The sequence below is a fragment of the Phodopus roborovskii genome, unplaced genomic scaffold, assembly GCF_943737965.1.
Source record: "Phodopus roborovskii unplaced genomic scaffold, PHOROB, whole genome shotgun sequence".
Classification (NCBI taxonomy): domain Eukaryota; kingdom Metazoa; phylum Chordata; class Mammalia; order Rodentia; family Cricetidae; genus Phodopus; species Phodopus roborovskii.
The window spans coordinates 20,972,514-20,992,102 of NW_026126407.1; the positions used below are offsets into that span (position 1 = coordinate 20,972,514).

Here is a 19,589-nt window from a genome sequence, read left to right on the forward strand (position 1 = left end):
TTCAAGTGTACAAAGAGATTATTCCACAACCTCAATGTTGTTTTTTCTGCCTTGTTTTTTTTAAGAGCCCAATGGTGGGTGGTAGCACATACCTTTAATCCCAGCACCCAGGAAGCAGAAGTGGGAGAATCTGTGTTGCGGGCCAGCCTGGTCTATAAAGTGAGTTCCAGGAAGGCCAGAGTTACACAGAAAAACCCTGCTCTGAAAAACCAAAATAATAAATTTTTTAAAATGAATAAATAAAAGACAGTTTCACTATGTAACTTTAGCTGACTTAGAACTTCATATATAGACCAGGCTGGCCTGGTCAAATGCAGATATCTGCCTGCTTCTATTTCTTAAGAGCTGGAACTAAAGGTGTGTGGCCCCATGCCCACGTCCATTCTTTTAACACCAATATTCACACAAAGCAGAAGGTGCTTGACTTGGCCATGCCAACACTAAGTTCTAGATCAGGATCTAGAGGAGGATCCCTAGTAATTACCCATAACTCAATTTCAGGAGCAGACGGACAGTGAAGTCAGCTGCGAAACCAAAGGGGAGAGCCTGGCCCACTAGACAGCCCTTAGACTGCTTACAGCTCCAGGCCCCACCCCAGGACATCCCTGGCAGTGGAGTTTTCCCTGCCTGCAGCCCCAAAGCACCTCATACTTCTGTTTGGGGATGGAGTCTTTCCCAAATGCACTGACCTCACCTGTGCTTCATGAAGTCACCAGGAGCATTGGAGCATGAACCAAAGTTCAGGGAGTTGAAAGTATGAACCAATCCTGGGCATGCTGGTGGCCAGAACATGCACTGTCAACAAAATCTGCAATCACTCCTCTGTGCATCCCTGGCACCCACCAGCAAAACCTGCAGTCACTAACTTGTCTGCTTTTGCTGTTGCCGTCTCTATCCACTGCAGGATCATCACTCCCATATTCCTTTACACTGTGTGAATGTATGTCACTATGATTGGTTTAATAAAGACGCTGACTGGCCAACAGCTGAACAGGATAAGGTTAGGAGGGAGAGCCAAACTCAGAATACTGGGAGGAAGAAGGGCAGAGTCTGGGGATCACCAGCAGATACAGAGGAAACAGGGTGTGTAGAAAATAAGGTAACAAGCCATAAGCCACATGGCAGGAGGTGGAGGAGAAATATGGGTTAATTTAAAATGTAAGAGTTAGCTAGTAACAAGCCTGAGCTATTGTCCAAGCATTTATAACCAATGGTAAGCCTCTGAGTGGTTATTTAGGAAGCAGCTACCAAGACACAGAGAAACTCTTGCCTACAAATGATGCCTAAACATTCGGCAACTACATCCACATAAGACCTGAGAGAGCTTGGACAAGGGTTCTAGACACACAGAAACAGAGCCAAGAGTGCTTTCCTAGTTTCATTTCTCTCATGCCTGCCTGGCCACTGCTTGCAGGCTTGAGCCAACTGGGTTCCCGCAGTCTCCCACACTGGCTGCAGTGTAGATAAGCATCTCCAGACAGCAGCCTGTGGGAGGTAACCAACCACTATGAGCTACTGCCATGCTTAGCTGAGCAATGCAGGGAGCTGACATAGCAGTTTAAGATTCACCTCAAGTAATCAAAAAACAATATAGATGATCAGTAAAGACAGATCCAGATTGGAAAAAAAAAATCTCTGAATAAGTTACAGTGTGCTTAAAAATATACATAGGCTTGAGAGAGAAAAGATAAAGGTTATATACAGCCATCAAATAAAAATAGTTTTAAAATAATAAAGTTTTTAAAAAGGGAGTAAAGTAATTGTAAAAAACACACATAGATGGGAAATATACAGTCTGGATCCCATATATTAATGCATTATCTTTAGGGTTTTTTTTTTTTTTTTTTTTTTGGCTGCTAAGAAATACTGGATTATGAAAGCAGACAAATGAAACCAACTTATATATTTTAAAAATATCTTGACTTCAAAATTTAAGCTAAAAGGTGTTTTTTTTGTTTGTTTTTGTTTTTTTTTTTTTTTTTTGTGATAGAGGTTTTGCTTCTACTTCATAGGAAATGAGAAGCTGTGGATTCATTCCAGGTTAAAGAAAATCAGGTTTGATAGAGGAAGACCCCCTGAAATCCTGACTACAAACATAAACAAACCTAAGAAAAATTACAAGACATGTGATGAATATTATGTACAAGGCACAGTCTATATTTATTTTAACACAAATATGTATGTTATCTATAAAATTTTATGTATTTTCAGAGCAAGGGGACCAGACACCAATAAAAATGGATGGCCCAAGTGATCCAGCCAGCATGCAGAAGGCTTCAAGGCTGCTGAGATGACCCAAAAACACAGAATATTCCAGCCAAGACTTAACAATTATCGTGATTTTCTCAAAGTTCTTCCAAAGATAACCAGTGCCTCCAAACAACATAAAGAAGTCTAGAGAACAATGCCCACATTCCCAAAAGATGGATTATAGATATTTATTATCATTAGGGGGATTTGATTACAAGTTATTGGTCATAGTAAAAGAAGAAAAGGCTAAACGAAAGAGTAACGTTCAAAGATCTCTTTCTAAAAGAAAAAAAAGGGAGGGTATGATATAGGAATAATAAGAAAAGGGTAGATTATTGAATCTACTTTAATCCAAATAACCAATACTAATCTAGAAATATTTTATACTGGTATGGATTTTAGTTTATTGATACAAATTTAGAGTTATTTCTGTTGTACTGTTTCTACCCTTGTCTGGGTTATTGTGCTTATGCAGCTCATTTAAAAATATAATGTATAATTAAGAAATACAGATTAACAGTTATCTATAATAGTCAAACTTATAGTCACATTAGGTATGTTTTCAAGGTCACACACAGATATATTTACATAGATATTCTTCAAACATTTCAAAGACCTACAGAATATGGCATTTAATATGTTTAATAACCTAAAGCTTTTCATAACATTGAGACACATATGCTCCTGGGAGCACCAATCTACTCCAACGAAGATGACAGACATTGAAAAAACTCATTATGGAGTTTTCTTTCTTTATGACAAAACCTAGACATATGGGCAAAGAAATTGTCCTTGCTTCAATTATTGACAGTATACTGTCCAAACTGGACCAGTAGGGTGCAAAAGAAAGCCACTGCCAAACTTTGCTAAGACAAGGTAGAACAGTCCTTCAAATTCCCCTGCTTCTCAGAAATGTCTGTCAGATATACCAGGCCTATAAGTCAAAGTTGGATACCCCAACAAAGGAACCTAGGATGACTGTCCAGGCAATCAGATGCCCCTATCATTAAATAACATCCCACCCTTCTGGAGTCTTTGATGGTTTTGAAGACTACAGAGTCACAGTTAAAGTTTTTCTTAGTTACAATAAAAGGTAAATTAAGTATAAAACTTTAGATTCACAAAGATAAAATAGAAAATAAAATATTTTATCTAATTTTGCCAAATACAAAGACTAGATATTGTAACTGTACTTTCCACTAGATAGCTGTTTTGTTGTATATAATTTTACTATGTTAAAGTTAAAACCTTTCCTTTTTAACTACACAAAAAAGAACTGTGGAAATATTCCTTTATACTGTGTGAATATATGTCACTATGATTGGTTTAATAAAGTAGCTGACTGGCCAACAGCTGAACAGGATAAGGTTAGGAGGGAGAGGTTAGGAGGGAGAGCCAAACTCAGAATACTGGGAGGAAGAAGGGCAGAGTCTGAAGACCACCAGCAGATACAGAGGAAGCAGGATGTGTAGAAAATGAGGTAGCAAGCCATAAGCCACGTGGCAGAGGGTGGATGAGAAATATGGGTTAATTTAAAATGTAAGAGTTAGCTAGTAACAAGCCTGAGCTATTGTCCAAGCATTTATAATCAATGTTAAGCCTCTGAGTGGTTATTTGGGAAGCAGCTGCTGAGACACAAAGAAACTCTGCCTACATCCAGGTATGTGGAATCATTTGCAAATAGACTACCTTGAATTAGGTCAGCAGTTCTATATCCTTTTAAGAGCACATGAGACAAAATATTTTAAGCACTAAAGTACTATTTGCCCTGGACCTGAACTCATCATCCTTCAGCTTCATCCTCCTTAGTGCTAACCCTGCCAGCTAGGACCACCAAGCCAGGCTCAAGTTCCCCGTTTTGTTTCAAAGAATGAAGAGCCAAATGTTAAAAATAAATAAAACAAAACAAAAACTGTAATCCTGTAGAGCAAAAGAAAAAAAAATCCAAGCTCCTCTGAGACCCAATTCTGAGCACAAGAGCCCCTTCCAACAGCTCCCAGGCCCCTCACCTTTCAGTGAGCCGGCATCACTGGGCTGTCCAGCTTTCTGAAATTCCTGAACCCTTCAGCCCTCTTGCCAACAGTCCCTACACTGTCCTAGCCCCCCTGCAGTTCAGCACTTCATCAAGTGAGATGAAAGGGCAGAAAAAGTGTAAATTCTAAGTGGTTGAGACAGCATGGCTCTCATCCCACACCAGTGTCACGTAAGTGAGGAGCACTGGCTCTAGGCAGCTAGCTTCCCAGCAGGATCTATCACCTCACAGTATGAGGCTAACCTCTGGCCCCAGTGGCTGAGTCAAATCCACCCCAACCGCAGAAATGCAGCTGTCCAGATCTGACCCTCTGGTCTCCATTGGAAAAAGCTGACAGTAGATACTCAAACAAAAACCTATACACCTAGGGGATTTCAACCTGTGGGTCACAACCATTTCACAGGGGTCATATCAGATATTTACATTTCAATTCATAACAGTACCAAAATAACAGTATGACATAGCAACAAAATAATTTTATGGTTGGGGTCACCACAACATGAAGAAGTATATTAAAGAGTTGTAGCATTAGGAAGGCTGAGAACCACCTCTCTGCACAAATACTCACAGCAATAACCCAGACGTCATTAACTGGGGAATGAATAAACAAAATGTAGTACAGTCATACCCTGGAATATTACACAGCCATAAAAAAACGAAATTCTAAGTAGTATTCAAGATAGATGAACCATGAGAACATTCGTTGAGTGAAAGAAGCCAGATCAAATGTCACAAGTCTATGACTACATTTTTATAAAATTCCATAGTGAAAGAAAGCAGATTCACAGTAGTGATTACCTGGGAACAGGAATGGCATGCAAGGAGGCTGAATAGTTATGAGGTGTTCCAGGATGCAGAAAACAGTTTCAACTAGAGCATGGTAGTGATTTCATAGCACTGTGACTGTGTTAAATAAAACTGAATCATATGCTTTAATGTGGTTAATTTTGTATTATATGAATTGCGCCTTGAAGAATAAAAGCAAACAAAAGCAACACATCCCACACCCCTGACACTTAGTAGGCAGGCCTACAGATATGGGCTATACATCCTCCCCTCTGTTCCAACTGGCTTAAGAGGGCCCTGCAAACCTAGTCCTGCCAGAAGGTAGGAGGGGAAATGGGCTGTTATTAAAAGCCTCTTCCCTGACAGGCTGCCCATGCTGCAGGACTGTAAGAGGATGATGCCATTTGTGACAGAGGGAAGAATGATAGATGTTGGATAGCCTCTAGGCAGCAGTTTTGCACAGAAATCATGACCAGTGTCATGCAGAGTCACTTCTCATTAAAAACGGGGGTGGGGGGAAGCTGCATGATGGGAAGACAGACAAGAGAAAGCACATTTACCCAAGGTCAGCCCAGACTGGATCCTCTAGCTGGCCCACTTGGCAGGCAACTGATCCACATCTATCCAGGAAGACAGGAGTTAGTCTATGTTTTGGCCCAGCTCTTCCCAACAAGTCACAGACTTCTCCACACCTAGTCACTTATCCCTCCACATATAAGGCTGCTGTGAATATAAAAGAGTTAACAGTGGCCTGGGACAACAGTTTCCGTCAGCTATGAATACCATGGGAGAGAGATATATACTCCAGAGCAAGCTGATATCCCTGTAATTTCAGACCAGAAATACCTGTGCACCACAGGAGACCACGTGCTTGCTGCCAGCTAACCATGGTCCACAAAGAAGGACTCACAAGCTTCCAGGCAAGAAGGCAGATACAGACTGGAAAGTCGAGGGCTTTGTCTGTCCTCTATGTGCAGACAAAGGCACATGTCATGCACCTGTGAGAAGAGCCTTCAGTTGTTTCCATACCACATAGCTAAACATCTAGAAGCGCCCTGAGACAGCAAGGGCAGTGTGGTAGCAATTCAATGCTGGAGAACAGGTGTTATAGACCACCCTGGCCACCTTTCTTGACCAGTCAACAATTTTGACCTTAGCATTTTACCTGACATGTGTCCTCTTGTATCTCCCACCTATGTTACCCACTTTCTGCATGAAGAGGACTCAGACAGCCTGAGGTGGAAATCTCAGCTGATGACACCTGGCCCTTTTACTTCCTGTACTCTAAAAAGTCTTCAAACCAGTTCAATCCTCATATTGCCATCCTCCAGAAACCAAACCCACACAAACAAACAAGACTGAGCAGAGTCTGTTGACCTCTCTGGGCCAAGGTGAGACAACACTGGAGGTACAAAGCAGCCATAGCAGGGTCCAGGGGCTCACCATTGGTGGGCTGGGATAGACAGAACAGGCTTCAGGCTTGAGGGCCAGCTCTACTGAAAGGTCACAATGGTATGTGTTCCTTATCTGTGCTCATTTTCTCAATTGCAACTTCAGGGTGGAGGTCAAGCCAGTCCCTTCAGCCTGAAATCTATTATTAAAAAGCAAGTTGGGGAGGAAAGGGTTTATTTGGCTTACACCTCCATATCACTGAAGGAAGTCAGGACAGGAACTCCGACAGGGCAGGAACCTGGAGGCAGGAGCTGATGCAGAGGCTAGGGAGGGGAGCTGCTTACTGGCTTGCTCTCCATAGCTTGCTCAGGTATGGCCCCAACCACAATGGACTGAGCTCTTTTCCACCAATCATTAATTAAGAAACTGTCTGAATTTAAGGACAGACTAGCTTGCATAGTTAACCAGACAGGTCAGCGTGCTAAGTGAGTGCATGCCAGGGCAGGGCTCATGTCCCACATGCTCACTCTGCACTGCATGCTCAGTGCTTGCAAAACATCCTGTTTACTGAATGTCCATTCTACCTGATGTTTATGAGCATGCACCTTATTGTTCTCTAGACTTACAAAACTCAAAGTTTCAGATGAGGGCACAGACACTTAACCCTATGAAGCCTGTTCAATCCATAGGGAAAATGCTGGATGTGAACTAAATCTGAGCTGAAAGTTTGCTCTCTGCTATTCCAACTGTGGCATACTAAAATGGAAAACTGTGGCTGTCAGATTTCTAGGTCACGGCACACCCTCAAGTAGAAAACAGGCAAATACCTTGACCCCACAGTGTCCCAAGGCTCCCATGCCCCAGTGTCTTCCCTAGTCCTCACAATGAGGCTCTGAGTATAAACCAGGGAACCTTGAAAATGACCCCCTTTTTCTACTCCACTGGGGCTCTCAGCAGCTGTTCCCATTTCACACAGCCCCTTCAGCCAGGGAAAGAATGAGGAGGTAAGAAATCATATACGCACAGTGTACCAAGAAGCCAGTTTGTCTGCACAGTGTACCAAGAAGCCAGTTTGTCTGTTAAAACCTGTGCCCAAGAAGATAGAGGACATGGTTATTTCCCAATTCTGAATTCTTTTTTCAGGGGAAAAAAAACCAGTGACTCCTGTTCAGAGATATGCCAAAGGTGTGGCTGTTACCACAGGCCAGAAGTCTTTCTAGAAGACATGAGGTTCCCTGCTGGTCCTCATAGGGGCAGAAAGTGAACACACACACACACACACACACACACACACACACACACAGAGCAAGCATATCCCCTGCAAATACCCCCAAACCAGGGAATCTCTCTGATAACAGGTTAACTTACTAAGGGAAAGGAGGCCAAACAGAACCCTGGAAAAGCCCATATTAGTCTCCCTGTGACCTAGGCACACAGTTCACCGCTCTTGGCTGCTCCATCTATCAAGCAAAGACAATTCATCTACTTAGTGAGGGTGAGGGCAGGGATGGAACAGCCCCTGTTCTTAGCACTGTAATTTATTCTATAACACACCAACTCCTGACAAGACCTGCCCTGGCCAGACAAAAGATAAATGCCAAATTTATGTCAAGGTGGCCCTCCTGAACTGAGGAAATTAAGTTCACTGCCCATGCTGGACTGGCATAAAGAGTTACAAGTACCTGAGTTCTGTGTCACAGATTCAATGTGGATTAATTGTGAGCAATCCCTTTCTCTAAGAGTCATGTTGCCACCAGTCAAGCTGGCCCCCAGTGTCTGGGGCCTTATGGAATCATGAATCTTCACAGGTGATTAAACATGTTCAGGCTGGGGTAGGGATGAAGAAAGTGCAGAGTCAAATATATGGGCCTTCTACAAACTTCACTTACTAAGGCAGTGTGCTTGCTAGTCCTAAGCCAAACTCAAGAGGACCAAGAGAAAAGCCCCAGGCAAAAACCAACTGCGGTTTCATGTGAACTAGGGTGACATTGACTGAGAAAACCAGTGAGTGGTTTGGAAGATTCCAGTTCCAGTCTCTAGAGACAAAATGCCAGCAAATCAGCCCACTGGCTCTCTCCGCCTTCCCCAGAAGGACATAATGACACTGTGGGAGTGGATGAGCAGGGCAGTGGCAGGTCCAACCCAGGGCAGCTGGGAAACAGCTTCAACTGCTGAAACTGGAACAGGCACAAAATCTGGGGCAGTTCTCAAACCACCCCTCGGGCCCTCAGGGATGACCTAAGTAAGGGCCTCTGTCACCCAGAACCCTAGCCAGAACCACACAGAGCTTTGCTTTAGTGAAAGAATACAGAATTTGGTGAAAAGCCTGAAACTATCCAACTGGGCCAACCATGTCATGCAGATGGAAAAGGGCAGCCTGGAGAACAAAATTTCCAGGATAAAGAAAGACCTGTTTTCTGAGACTGAATGTTCCAAATCATTGTGTGGATTCATGTACTTACACACACACACACACACACACACACACACACACACACACACACAGAGAGAGAGAGAGAGAGAGAGAGAGAGAGAGAGAGAGAGAGAGAGAAAGGAGAGAAGGAGGGGGTGGAGAGAGATAGAGATTAAAAATAAAATTAAGCAGCTTGGGAACCACTTAAAACATTCAGACTGGCGAGGTGGTACACAATTTTAATTTCAGAACTTGGGAAGTAGAGGTAGGTGATCTCTGTGAGTTCAAAGCCAGCCTGGTCTACATAGTAGATTCCAGGACAGTCAGAGCTACACACTGAGACCCTATCACAAACAAACAAACATGAAAGCAAGCAGATAATAAAAATATTTAAATCAAATGTCTTGATTTCAATTAAATGGCATGGGATCCTGTTAAGTCACAAGATGGCTCAAGCAAAGGCTCCTACACACAGGAAAAGGCCATCAACATCCTTTGGAACATTAAGACCATGCTGGGGGTACTTAGGGACTCAACCAGTCTAATAGCATAGCATTGCCCTCCCAGGTAAGGCAGGTGCCCACTTCACATACCAAAGACCCAATTCACCTTTCTGGGGTCATCATGTACACTGTACCTAAAATAACAGAGGTATGGGACTGCTGTCCTTCTGCATGATAAGGGAAAAACAACTCTGAAGAAAATCTCAGCCCAGGGAAGCAAGCTAGGAGACAATTGCCAAACACTGGGAGAACACAAAGATCAAAGAAGCTACATGAGACATGGTCTCAGTCAAATGGCTTGTAAAGGTGTGTGCAGCACAGAGAGCAGCAACACTCATGCCTGCTTCAGAACTCACTAGCTTCCAAGAAGGCCATTTGCAGACAATCTGGGCCCTGGCCAAAACCCTTCTTCCTTTTGCCACCAAACCTTGCCTCTATAAGGTTGAGGTCAGAAACCACAGAGAGTTCCTGAACACATCAAAAGGAATTAGTTACTAAAGAAGATGTGATATTCATAGGAGAAAAAAAGAAAAAGAAACTCTCAAAAGTTGGCAGAAAGACAGCAAGAGAAAGAGGGCACAGGCAGAAGTAGCAGTTAAGAGAAGAGTAATATAAGACCCTCTCGCCCAGAGCCTTCTCTAGGGGAGGGGAGGTAAGGCCTCCCCACATGCCATGCCTGTCTCTGAAGGAGCCTGGCAGGCCCAGCTGTGGTCAGAACTCCTAGGCAGCAGCCATAAGGCACCAAGAAGGTGGTTGTATGAACTGAATCCCACCAGAAAGTGAACGCACACATTTAAACTTCTTGACAGGGTAAAATGATAGGGTTTTTGATCTATCAGATTAAAGAAAAGGTAACTTGGCTGGTTGGTATGACGGTTTAGTGGGTGAAAAGCTCTTGCAGCAAAAGTCTGACAACCAGAGTTGGATTCTGTGAACCCACACAGAGGCAGGAGAGAAGCAGCTCTATAAAGTTATCTTGTAGCCTGCACGCACACACGAAAACTTTCACTCTCTCATAATAGTATTTTAAAATATTTTTATGGCTTTTACATTCAATTTATTTGTTTTTACTCACTCTGTAACCCAGACTGGACTCAGATGTGTGATCCTCCTGCCTCTGCCTAAGTGCTTATATTATAGGTATGTACTAATATGCCCAACTCCCTTTTACATTATTTAAATGGTTATATAAGTAATCATAAAAATGTCTTGCCTTTGCCAGTTGGCCTACTCAACCCAAAATATTTGCTGTCTGGCTCTATAAGAAAAAAATTTTTTCAGTCTAGTCTAGATTGCAGAAACCACCAGATAGTACAAATGACATAAGGAGCAGAGGATAGGTGTGAATACAATCCTTGTATATTCTTTTTTCCCTTTTTTAATCAAGGTAAAATTCACATAATATAGAATTAGCCACATTAAGTGAACAATTTCAGTAGCATTTATATTACACAATATTGTACAAGTACTTCCATCTAGTTCCAAAACATTTCATCACCCCCCAAATAGAATTTCAATCCCATTAGCTGGCACTCCCCACCACCCTTCCCCCAGCCTGCAGCAACCACCAATCTGTCTTCCTCTGGACACTCACATGAACACACTCCTACACTGTGTGATCTCTTCTGTGACAGCCTTTCACTTGGCATCATGTTATACCTATGTCATAGCATATCTTAGTACTTTACTCCTTGTAAGATGAAAGGACAATTCACTGTATGGATTCACAAGTTGTTACCTGCTGCCCAATGGACATTCAGATTGCTGTTATCTTTTGGCCACTGTGAGTAGTGCCGCCACGAATATTTACATACAAGTATTAGAGTACACCTATTCTCAAATTTTCTGGAACTTCTGGTTCACAATAATTCTACATCTAACTTTTTGAGAAATCATCCAACTGTTTTTCCATAATAGCGATACCATCTTGTCCCCACCAGCAATGTCCAAGAATTGCAATTTCTTTAATCTTCACTACTTTTATTAAATTGTTTTTTAAAGAAGTATAATAATCTCCATGAGTATGAAGTGGAACCTCACTATAATTTTGATTTGCATTTCCATGGTGACTAATGATACTGAATCTTTTCCTGTTCTTGGTCATCTGTAAGGGGATTTTATGTATCTGGGACTTCAGACACATCCCTGTCAAACATGCAACAGCTGCACATAGTTACCAATAGTCTAAAATTAAGAAGAGCAAGACATTTCTCCATTGTTCCTGAGATAAACATTGTCAGACAAATTCTGTATCCTGGAACTTCTAAGAAAATAAGAGGAACAAATGGATGATGGAATGTTCTACAGAAACCCAGTCCTAGTTTGGATCTATGTATCAGAGGTTCCCAGCCTACAGCCCTGGAAGCCATGGCAGTAGGATAGTCAGGAGCACAATGAAGACATAATCAGACCAGGCGGATTAGGAGCTTCAGGAGAAACCTCCTTACCCCATTGAGCAGTCCTCTGAGACCTCTCTGCTTCTACTAGGGCTTTGCTCTTCTACCTCCCATGGGGATAGAGGTTGTCTCTTTGTGCTTGCTCTCTCCTACACAAACCACTCACATCTGTGACTTCAGCAAACACTCAAATGAACACTCGGACCCTTCACTGAGCTCTAACGTTCACTTCTGGCTCTGGGTGGATGGCTCCACCTGAATAGCCAAACTAGATATCCACCTCCACAAGGTCAGATTTACCTCAGAATTTCCATCCCTAAACCCACTCCAAATTTGCTTTCTCTGTCTGTGTTTAAGATGGGGCTGGAGAGATGGCTCAAGGGTTAAGAAGTCTTACACTTGCAAACAATCTGAGTTTGGTTCCCAGCACCCACATGATGGCCCACAACCATGTGTAACTCTAGTTCCATGGGATCTGGTTTTCTCTTCTGGCCACCTCAGGCATGCAAAAGTGGTATGTGTACACATGCACATATGTGTGCAAAACTATCCTGCTTTCTCTGCTAGGAAATCTGTTCAACCTTCTTCTCTCTAGCCTCTTAATACTGCTGTGGAGAGAAGATCTTCCTAGCCATCTGGCCCCCCCCCCCCCAGGGTTCTTCTAGATCTTCTGCCTTTAGTTTTGTGATTTTCCTAAAAACAAGTCTGATAAATTTGAAAAAGGTAAGCATAAAAATAACTGTAAACCAACTAATAATATTAGAGATTATTGAAAAGAAGGCCTTTTTACATGATATTAAATGAGGGCCAAAGAGATGACCCAGTGAGTGGGTAGAGGTGCTTGCCAATGAGTCTGATGCCTAAACTGAACCTCTAGGACCTGCACAGTGGAAGGAGAGATCTCTGACTTACACACACATACCCATGCATATGTACTAAGTAAGTGTAGTTTTAAAATTACAAATAATAAAGGAAAACAGATTGAACTGCATTCACTGTACTTTATTATATTGGTTCTGGGGATTAAACCCAGGGACTTAAAACATGCAGCATGTGTTCTATCATGAGCTACAGCCCCAGTCCCAACTGTGTTCATTTTAAAACTACTTTATAAAAAATAGCCACACATAAAGAGACAAGTGACACTTGGAAAGAATACCCACCATATATTAATGGGGGTGGGGGCCAAATATAGCTCCCAGGTCAATCCTGCCAGCTGCCTGATTTTGCTAATGAAGTCTTGCTGGAACACAACCACATCCATTACACTCCATGTATTATCTATAGCTCATTATGTACCATAACAGTTACATAATTTTCAGAGTCTATATGGCCCACAAAGGCTAAAATGTTTACTATTAGGCCCTTTATACAAAATTTGCACACCCCAACCAAAAACATATACAAAAAACTACAAATCATCAGGGGAAGGGGACCTAATGGAAAACTGAGCAAGCACAGCAAGGCAAACAATCTACAGGAAAAACAAAATAACTCAGTAAATATGACAAAAAAAAAAAAAAAAAAAAGGGCCATTATGGTGTTATAGACCTGTGTTTATTCCTGGTATTTTGGAGGTGGCAATGGGAGGATCAGATCAGCAGAAGATATGCTGCAAGTCCAAGGGCAGCTTGGGCTATGTAAGATTTCATCAAACCTGTACTCACATTATCCACACACAGACAGACACACATACATACATGCAATTAAAAATAATAAAAATAAATCTTTAAAAGGGTTTAACTTAAATAGCAACAGGGAATTCATTAAAGAATTAAATCATTTGGTAATATCCATTTCTAAAAATGTTATGACATTGTTTTGGAAATTTAGTGAACTTGATGTCAACCCAACCATTCTATTTTTAGGTATCTACCCCAGAGAAACATTTGCATTCCTGCACGAACAAACCCAACCAAAAGCACTATGAAGCTGTTAGCTAGACTGACACAACTGGGCTGGAGAGGTGGCTCAGTGGTTAAGAGCATTTGTTGTTCTTCCAGAGGTCCAGAGTTCAGTTCCCAGCACCCACATCAGACAGCTGACAACTGTCTGTAACACCAGCTCCAGGGGATTCAACACCTTTGGCTTACATGGCCACATCCTCACATAATGACATGGATACGTGCATGCACGCGCGCGCGCGCGCGCGCGCGCGTGTGTGTGTGTGTGTGTGTGTGTGTGTGTGCGTGTGTGTGTGTATACACATTGGGCATGCACACACACAGTCATGTGTATATACAGCTCCTGCATATAAAGTTTAATAAAAATAAATCTTTTAAGAGGACATTTAATTGTTAAAAAAATTAGTGTTGTATGCATGCATAAATGTATATATGAAATGTGCGGGGCATATGCATTCCACAAGATACATGTAAGTCAGAGAACAACTCTGTGGACTTGATTTCTCCTTCTACCTTTATGTGGGTTCAGGAGAAAGAACTCAGGTTATCAGCTTGGGCTTGCATAGCAAGCACTCTTACCTGCTGAGCCATGTTACCAACCCTATATTCACTATTTATAACAGCAAAACTCATCAGTAGCCTTGGTTGTACATCATTGAGGGAATGGGTTAAATTATACTACAACCCAAATGGGCCCATATGGAAAACAATTTTAAGTTTTTAGATGTAACAACATGAAAAAGAGTTCTAAACTTTGTCAAGCAGAAAGAAGTACACTGCAAAGCAAATACAAACACAAAGCTCAGACTTAAAAAGATAGAATGAGGGCAGATGAGATGGCTCAACAGGTAGACACACTTGTTGCCAAGCCTAATGACCTGTGTCTATCCCCCAGAACCACATGACATGGGGAGAGAACTGACTGACAGGTGGTGCACCGTGGCCAGTGGGTGCCCATGTCACATAAATGATAAATTTTAAAGGTTTAAAAAAATGATACTTCAGTCCATCTATATGCGGAGAAATGCACAAAGGGATTGAAAATGTCACCCTAGGAATAGGGGCTGAGCAAGCACAGCATCATCTGGGTGACAAACAACACAATTACTGTGGTTAACTTATCACAGATCAGTCTGAATTCCAGGGCAGGGAAAGCAGGACTCTTTGGCCCCAAACAACACTGTTAAGGCACTTTCTGAAACTAAATTGTCCCGATGTGCTCATGAGGTGGCTGCTGTAGCCTTAAGAGAAGGGGACAGAGAAGGCACTTAGGAATCCATGCTATGTTCCTGTAAATCTTTTCCTTCTGAGTTTCAGGCTTTTCTGCAGTGAAAGAAGTGGCTAGTTTAACTGACCTCCAAATGCTTCCTAGGTCTGATACCACAACACAGGCAGGCCTGGAAGAAGTTCCCTACCTCTCTAGGGGAAAACAAATAAACAAAACCAACAGCTGAGGAAATAAAGCTTAAATCAGAAGGCTCAAAGGAATGTGTGCTCCTGGGAAGATGACATCCTTGAGGGCAGAAGCTGTCCCCGCCTCCCTAGACTCACATCCTCAACTATTACAGAGGGGGTGGCTTTGATGATGGCTGATGTCTCTTCCAGCTTGGACAGTCTAAAATAAGCTCTGGGTGGGAGGGGCAGCAGGAAGCAGGGGACTGGGGGAGGTTGACAGGAACCAATTGGCTGAGGTTTTCCAACGGAACCATAAGGAGAGCAAAAGGCTCTGGGAGAACCGGATACAGAGAGCTTTGACAACTGCTGTTGGCAAGAGCCTCCCTGCTCTCCTCTCAAGTGCAGTTTCTTCCTGAAAGATCCCAGGAGGTAGAAGGCTGGGCTAATTTCTCCCCACACAAGCAAGCCCACTCATTATTTTAGGAACTACTATTCGAATTGTGCCCTGGAGGTCTCAGACCTGTTCCAAACATTACAATGCCACTTTGAAAACAGCCAAAGAGTTCAATACTCTCAACTTGCCTCATCCCTTGAGTTTAATTAATAATCAACAGATTTTTATTGTTAATATTTTAGACTCAAACATTTAAATCCCACTCATTCATCTACACTTAAGAATCAGAAAAAGACCCCATGCAGCATAAACATCTGATCCCCGGTTTGTGTGGATGCTTAAAACCTCTCTCAAAACAGCCTTTGCCAAGCCCAAAAACTTCTTAAATCAAAGTTGGCTGTTCCATGTTTGTTAAATTTTAAGAGGAAAAGTACAGTAAAATATATTTCTTGGTTTTCATAATAGCACCATGGGAGAAGTAAGCCAGTAACCACTATTACCAGTTTACAGATAAGGAAATTAAAACACACAGAGTTAAAGAGACTCATTCAAGGTCAGACCTCAGAAAGTCACAGCCAAGACTAAAAGCAGTCACCTCATAAATCCCATAAACTGCTTCCCAGAACAGAGTTCAAATGAGAAAAGGAAATCACCATTTCTCTCTATTCAGGATTCTGCCCTTCCCAAGTAGACAGGTCTCTAAGACCCTCACAGATCAATGACTGAGACCTGGAGAATCTGGTTAAGCTTCCTGATTACTTCCTGGCTATTAGAAATCTGACCTCACAGAAAGTTGCCACAACCTCTGCCCTACCACCCCACTCTGGTTTGCCCCATAAAACAGGTCAAACCTTGCTTGCCAGTAAAGGCACCAAAAACAGCCAAATCAAAGCAATGTTTTCAGTCTAAACAGCTCTTTCCAAAAAGGAGTGGCTACAACTAGGTGGCACTGGGCTGGAATGCATGGGGAACTTCATTGGCATTCAGCAAGCAGGGGGCAAGCAGGTGCGGAGAGTTAACTACAGAGGAGTAGGGGCAAAGGTAAGCAGGATGCACCGGTCCTTCCCAAAGTGGTGCAAATATGCCTAGGAATCTTCAACACCAGAAGCCTGAGAGTAACCACTTCCCAAGGGCCAAGAGGGCCTGTGGCCCAAACTGAGGACCCTGTACCAACACAAATTCCCCATCTCCTACATTACTCCTACATTACTCGGGGATCGGTGACTTTGAGGCGGGTTAGGAAGAGCTACTAACCTGATCCAAAATCCCGACCAACAGATAAGGACAGAAAGAGGAGGGAATCAACTTTCCCCACAATGCACAAGTCTTCTTGGACCCGGGAGCCACAGAGCAGAATCGGGAAGGAAAGCTCCTAACCCTCAACAATAGCCATCCCTACCTTCAGTTCAAGAGCAAGGCCCACCCTTCCCCACTTGGAGACACCCCACCTCTCTGCGAGGCCTGATGGTGACAGTGACTTTAGGAAGAGGGCAAGCTCTGTTCCACAAGATGGAAGCTGGTGGCCACAGACAAGCCAATTCCTGGGATAGTCTGGTGGCCACGTCTGAGTCCAGCCCCAAGACAAGAGTCTGGGGTGGGTAGGAGAGTCCTGACAAGCGGCAAGCAAGCTCCACTTTGTTCCTATCCAGGGCAACCAGACATTTTTTTTTCCCTTTTTCTTTCTTTCTTTCTTTCTTTTCTTTTTCTTTTTTTTTTTTTTTTTTTTTTTTTTTTTTTTTTGAGTCACCCAAAAAGCATGAATCACACGGCAGAGCTATGGGAACGGGAAAGGATGTTATTTTTCGGCATACTTGAGGATTTTCCCTTTGTCCCGGCTCTATCGATACTCTTCCCGCCCCCATTCCAACCCCATCCCCCAACTCTCACGCATTTTTTTTCCTGCTCCATTTTTATTTTCTCTTGGCCTTCTCAGGCTCCGCCGCGCTCCTCGCCTGACTACCAGCTCCGCACCCCGCAGCAGCTCACCTGTGTCAGGTCCTCATCGTTGAGCAGATGCGACTCGCGGGGCTTGAAGCAGTTCTGACACTTGCTCTTGTTGAAGATGTTGGCCTGAAATTTCCTGCACGGGTTTTCCTTGGCCGCCGACATGTCGCCTAGGCGGCCGCAGCGCGGGCCACTTCAGCCCAGCGCGCTCCCGGAGGTCGGGACTCAGCGCGGCCGCCGCCGCATTTTGCGCTGGCCGCCGCAGGCCCGGAAAGGCCTCCCCGCTCACGCCGCGCCCCGCCTGCTTGCCGCGGCCTCAGAGCGCGCGCGCCGCCTCGCGCCCCGCCCCGCCGCCCGGCCGCTGCGGGCCCATGGACGGACGCGGCCTCGGGCCGCTGCCTCCACCGCGGCCGCCCCCAAGGCGCCGGCCGGCAAGTCCAGCCGTCGCGCTCACCGGGCGCCCGCCGTCACCGCGAACGAACCGAGCGCGGCGCCGCGCACACTCGGGGCGGGGCGGGGAGGGGCGCCGCAACCGGCAGCCCCGCGGGCCAATGGCGCCCGCACGCTCCTGCTAACAAAGAAACCCGTCGGCCAATGGATGGCGGGGGCGGGACCGGGACCAGCGGGCGCAAGGTAACTTGTCCAGGCTGGGAAGGTGGAGGCGCTGGGATGGAACTTTCAGGTTTGGTGGACTGGCGCTGCCGCCCGCGGCCTGACAGCTGCGGCGCTGGGCTGGGCTGCTCCCGGAAGGGCGCCGCGGATCTCCGTGGTCTCTCCGAGGGCCCCTGCCTCCCTCGTAGCCTCTTTGCTGCGGCCTTCTGCCGCGCCCAGCCTGCATCCCTACTTTGTGCGAGGTCTCCGGTCGACCCAGATAGCAATATTAGGGCTAGGAACTGTTTCAAGCGCTCCTCATGTTTTAGCTCATTAAAGTTCCTCAACCTTTCCATGATCATTCCTGTTTTACGGGAGGAAACGGAGGTGCGCGGAACAGTTAAGGAATAATACATTAGTGTTTCCGAGATGATTAGATGTCAGCAGCCCTGAGGAGCTATTAATTCTATTATGGGAGATAAGTGAGCGCAATTCTGCTGGATACGGAATTAGGTTCCTTCATTACAAAGGCTCAGACACTGAGAATAGCTTATGCAAGGTCACTTTGCCAGGAAGGGGCCCAAACTATTACTCCAGGCCACTGTTGCCCAGACTTCCAGGCGAAAGGCCACTTGCATAGGAAAGAACAGAGGAGTGCAGAATGGGTGGAGGGGGACAACCCTGCTCCTTAGGAGACTGCTTCCAGCAGCAGTAAGATGGATCTAAGTAAGCAGAGAGCATTCGGAAATGTTCCCAAGATATGCAGGTAGTGGAGGGCGGGGGTGGGGAGACGACAAGAAAGGAGTATGTGGCCCCAGGACTCTGGAGGCAGATCTAGGAGGATGGCGAGTTTGAGGTCAGCCTAGACATTAGTGAGACATTTCTCAGGAGGAGTTGGGAGGGATCACATAGGCCGGAGATTCCAGGCTCAGCCAACTGGCAGCTAGGAGTCAGCCTGAGTTTTTAGCAGAGGCTGAGCTAACTCATTTTTTTATGGCGAAGGTGATATTGGAGCAGGTGGTACCAGCATTAAGCGCAGCTGAGCTCAGGTCATGAGGAGGTTTTAGGAGAGAGATGCCTTCAGAGCTGTGTACTTTTCCACTGATCATCTGGTGACTACCCAGGGGAGGTGTATTTCCACTTTGAGAAAAAAAAAAAAAAAAAAAAAAAAAAAGCTTTCCTGCACAAAGAGTCAAGAATGAAGGAACCCAGATCAAAGTCTTCCTGCACCCTGAGGGGAAAGCCCAGCTCTGATCCAGCTGTGGGCAAGTCCTTTACCCTGGCTGGCGCCTGACTGACCAGATGTACAAAACTGACATGAATGTATGGGTTTTCAAGCATTAAGTGATAAAATTGCTTGCAAAATAGCTCACATAATATGGTCAATCATTAATTGATGAATTTTGACAAAGGGTGTTTACTGCACTATTCTTGCAAACTTCTTGTTGGTTTAAATTTTTCCAGAAATAAAGGGGAATAAGTAAAAGGAGCCTGACAGCTCTTGTCTGCACAGAACACTCAGAAAGTGATACTAATGATGGCCTCTGGGGAGAAGAACTGGGTTATTGGGAAGTGACCTACTTTTAATT

The 19,589-nt window shown here is 44.3% G+C and overlaps 1 protein-coding gene across 6 annotated transcripts in view; it reads right to left on the reverse strand.

Moving 5' to 3' along the window:
- The window catches only part of Mprip (myosin phosphatase Rho interacting protein), a 119,764-nt gene extending 101,908 nt beyond the window's left edge, over positions 1–17,856 (reverse strand). For all 6 annotated transcript variants that reach the window (XM_051180537.1, XM_051180536.1, XM_051180535.1 and 3 more), the window contains exon 1: positions 17,452–17,856. In XM_051180537.1, coding sequence (XP_051036494.1) covers positions 17,452–17,574 — 123 coding nt within the window. In that variant the 5' untranslated portion in view covers positions 17,575–17,856. The remainder of the gene's footprint in view (positions 1–17,451) is intronic.
- Between the last annotated feature and the right edge of the window lie 1,733 nt (positions 17,857–19,589).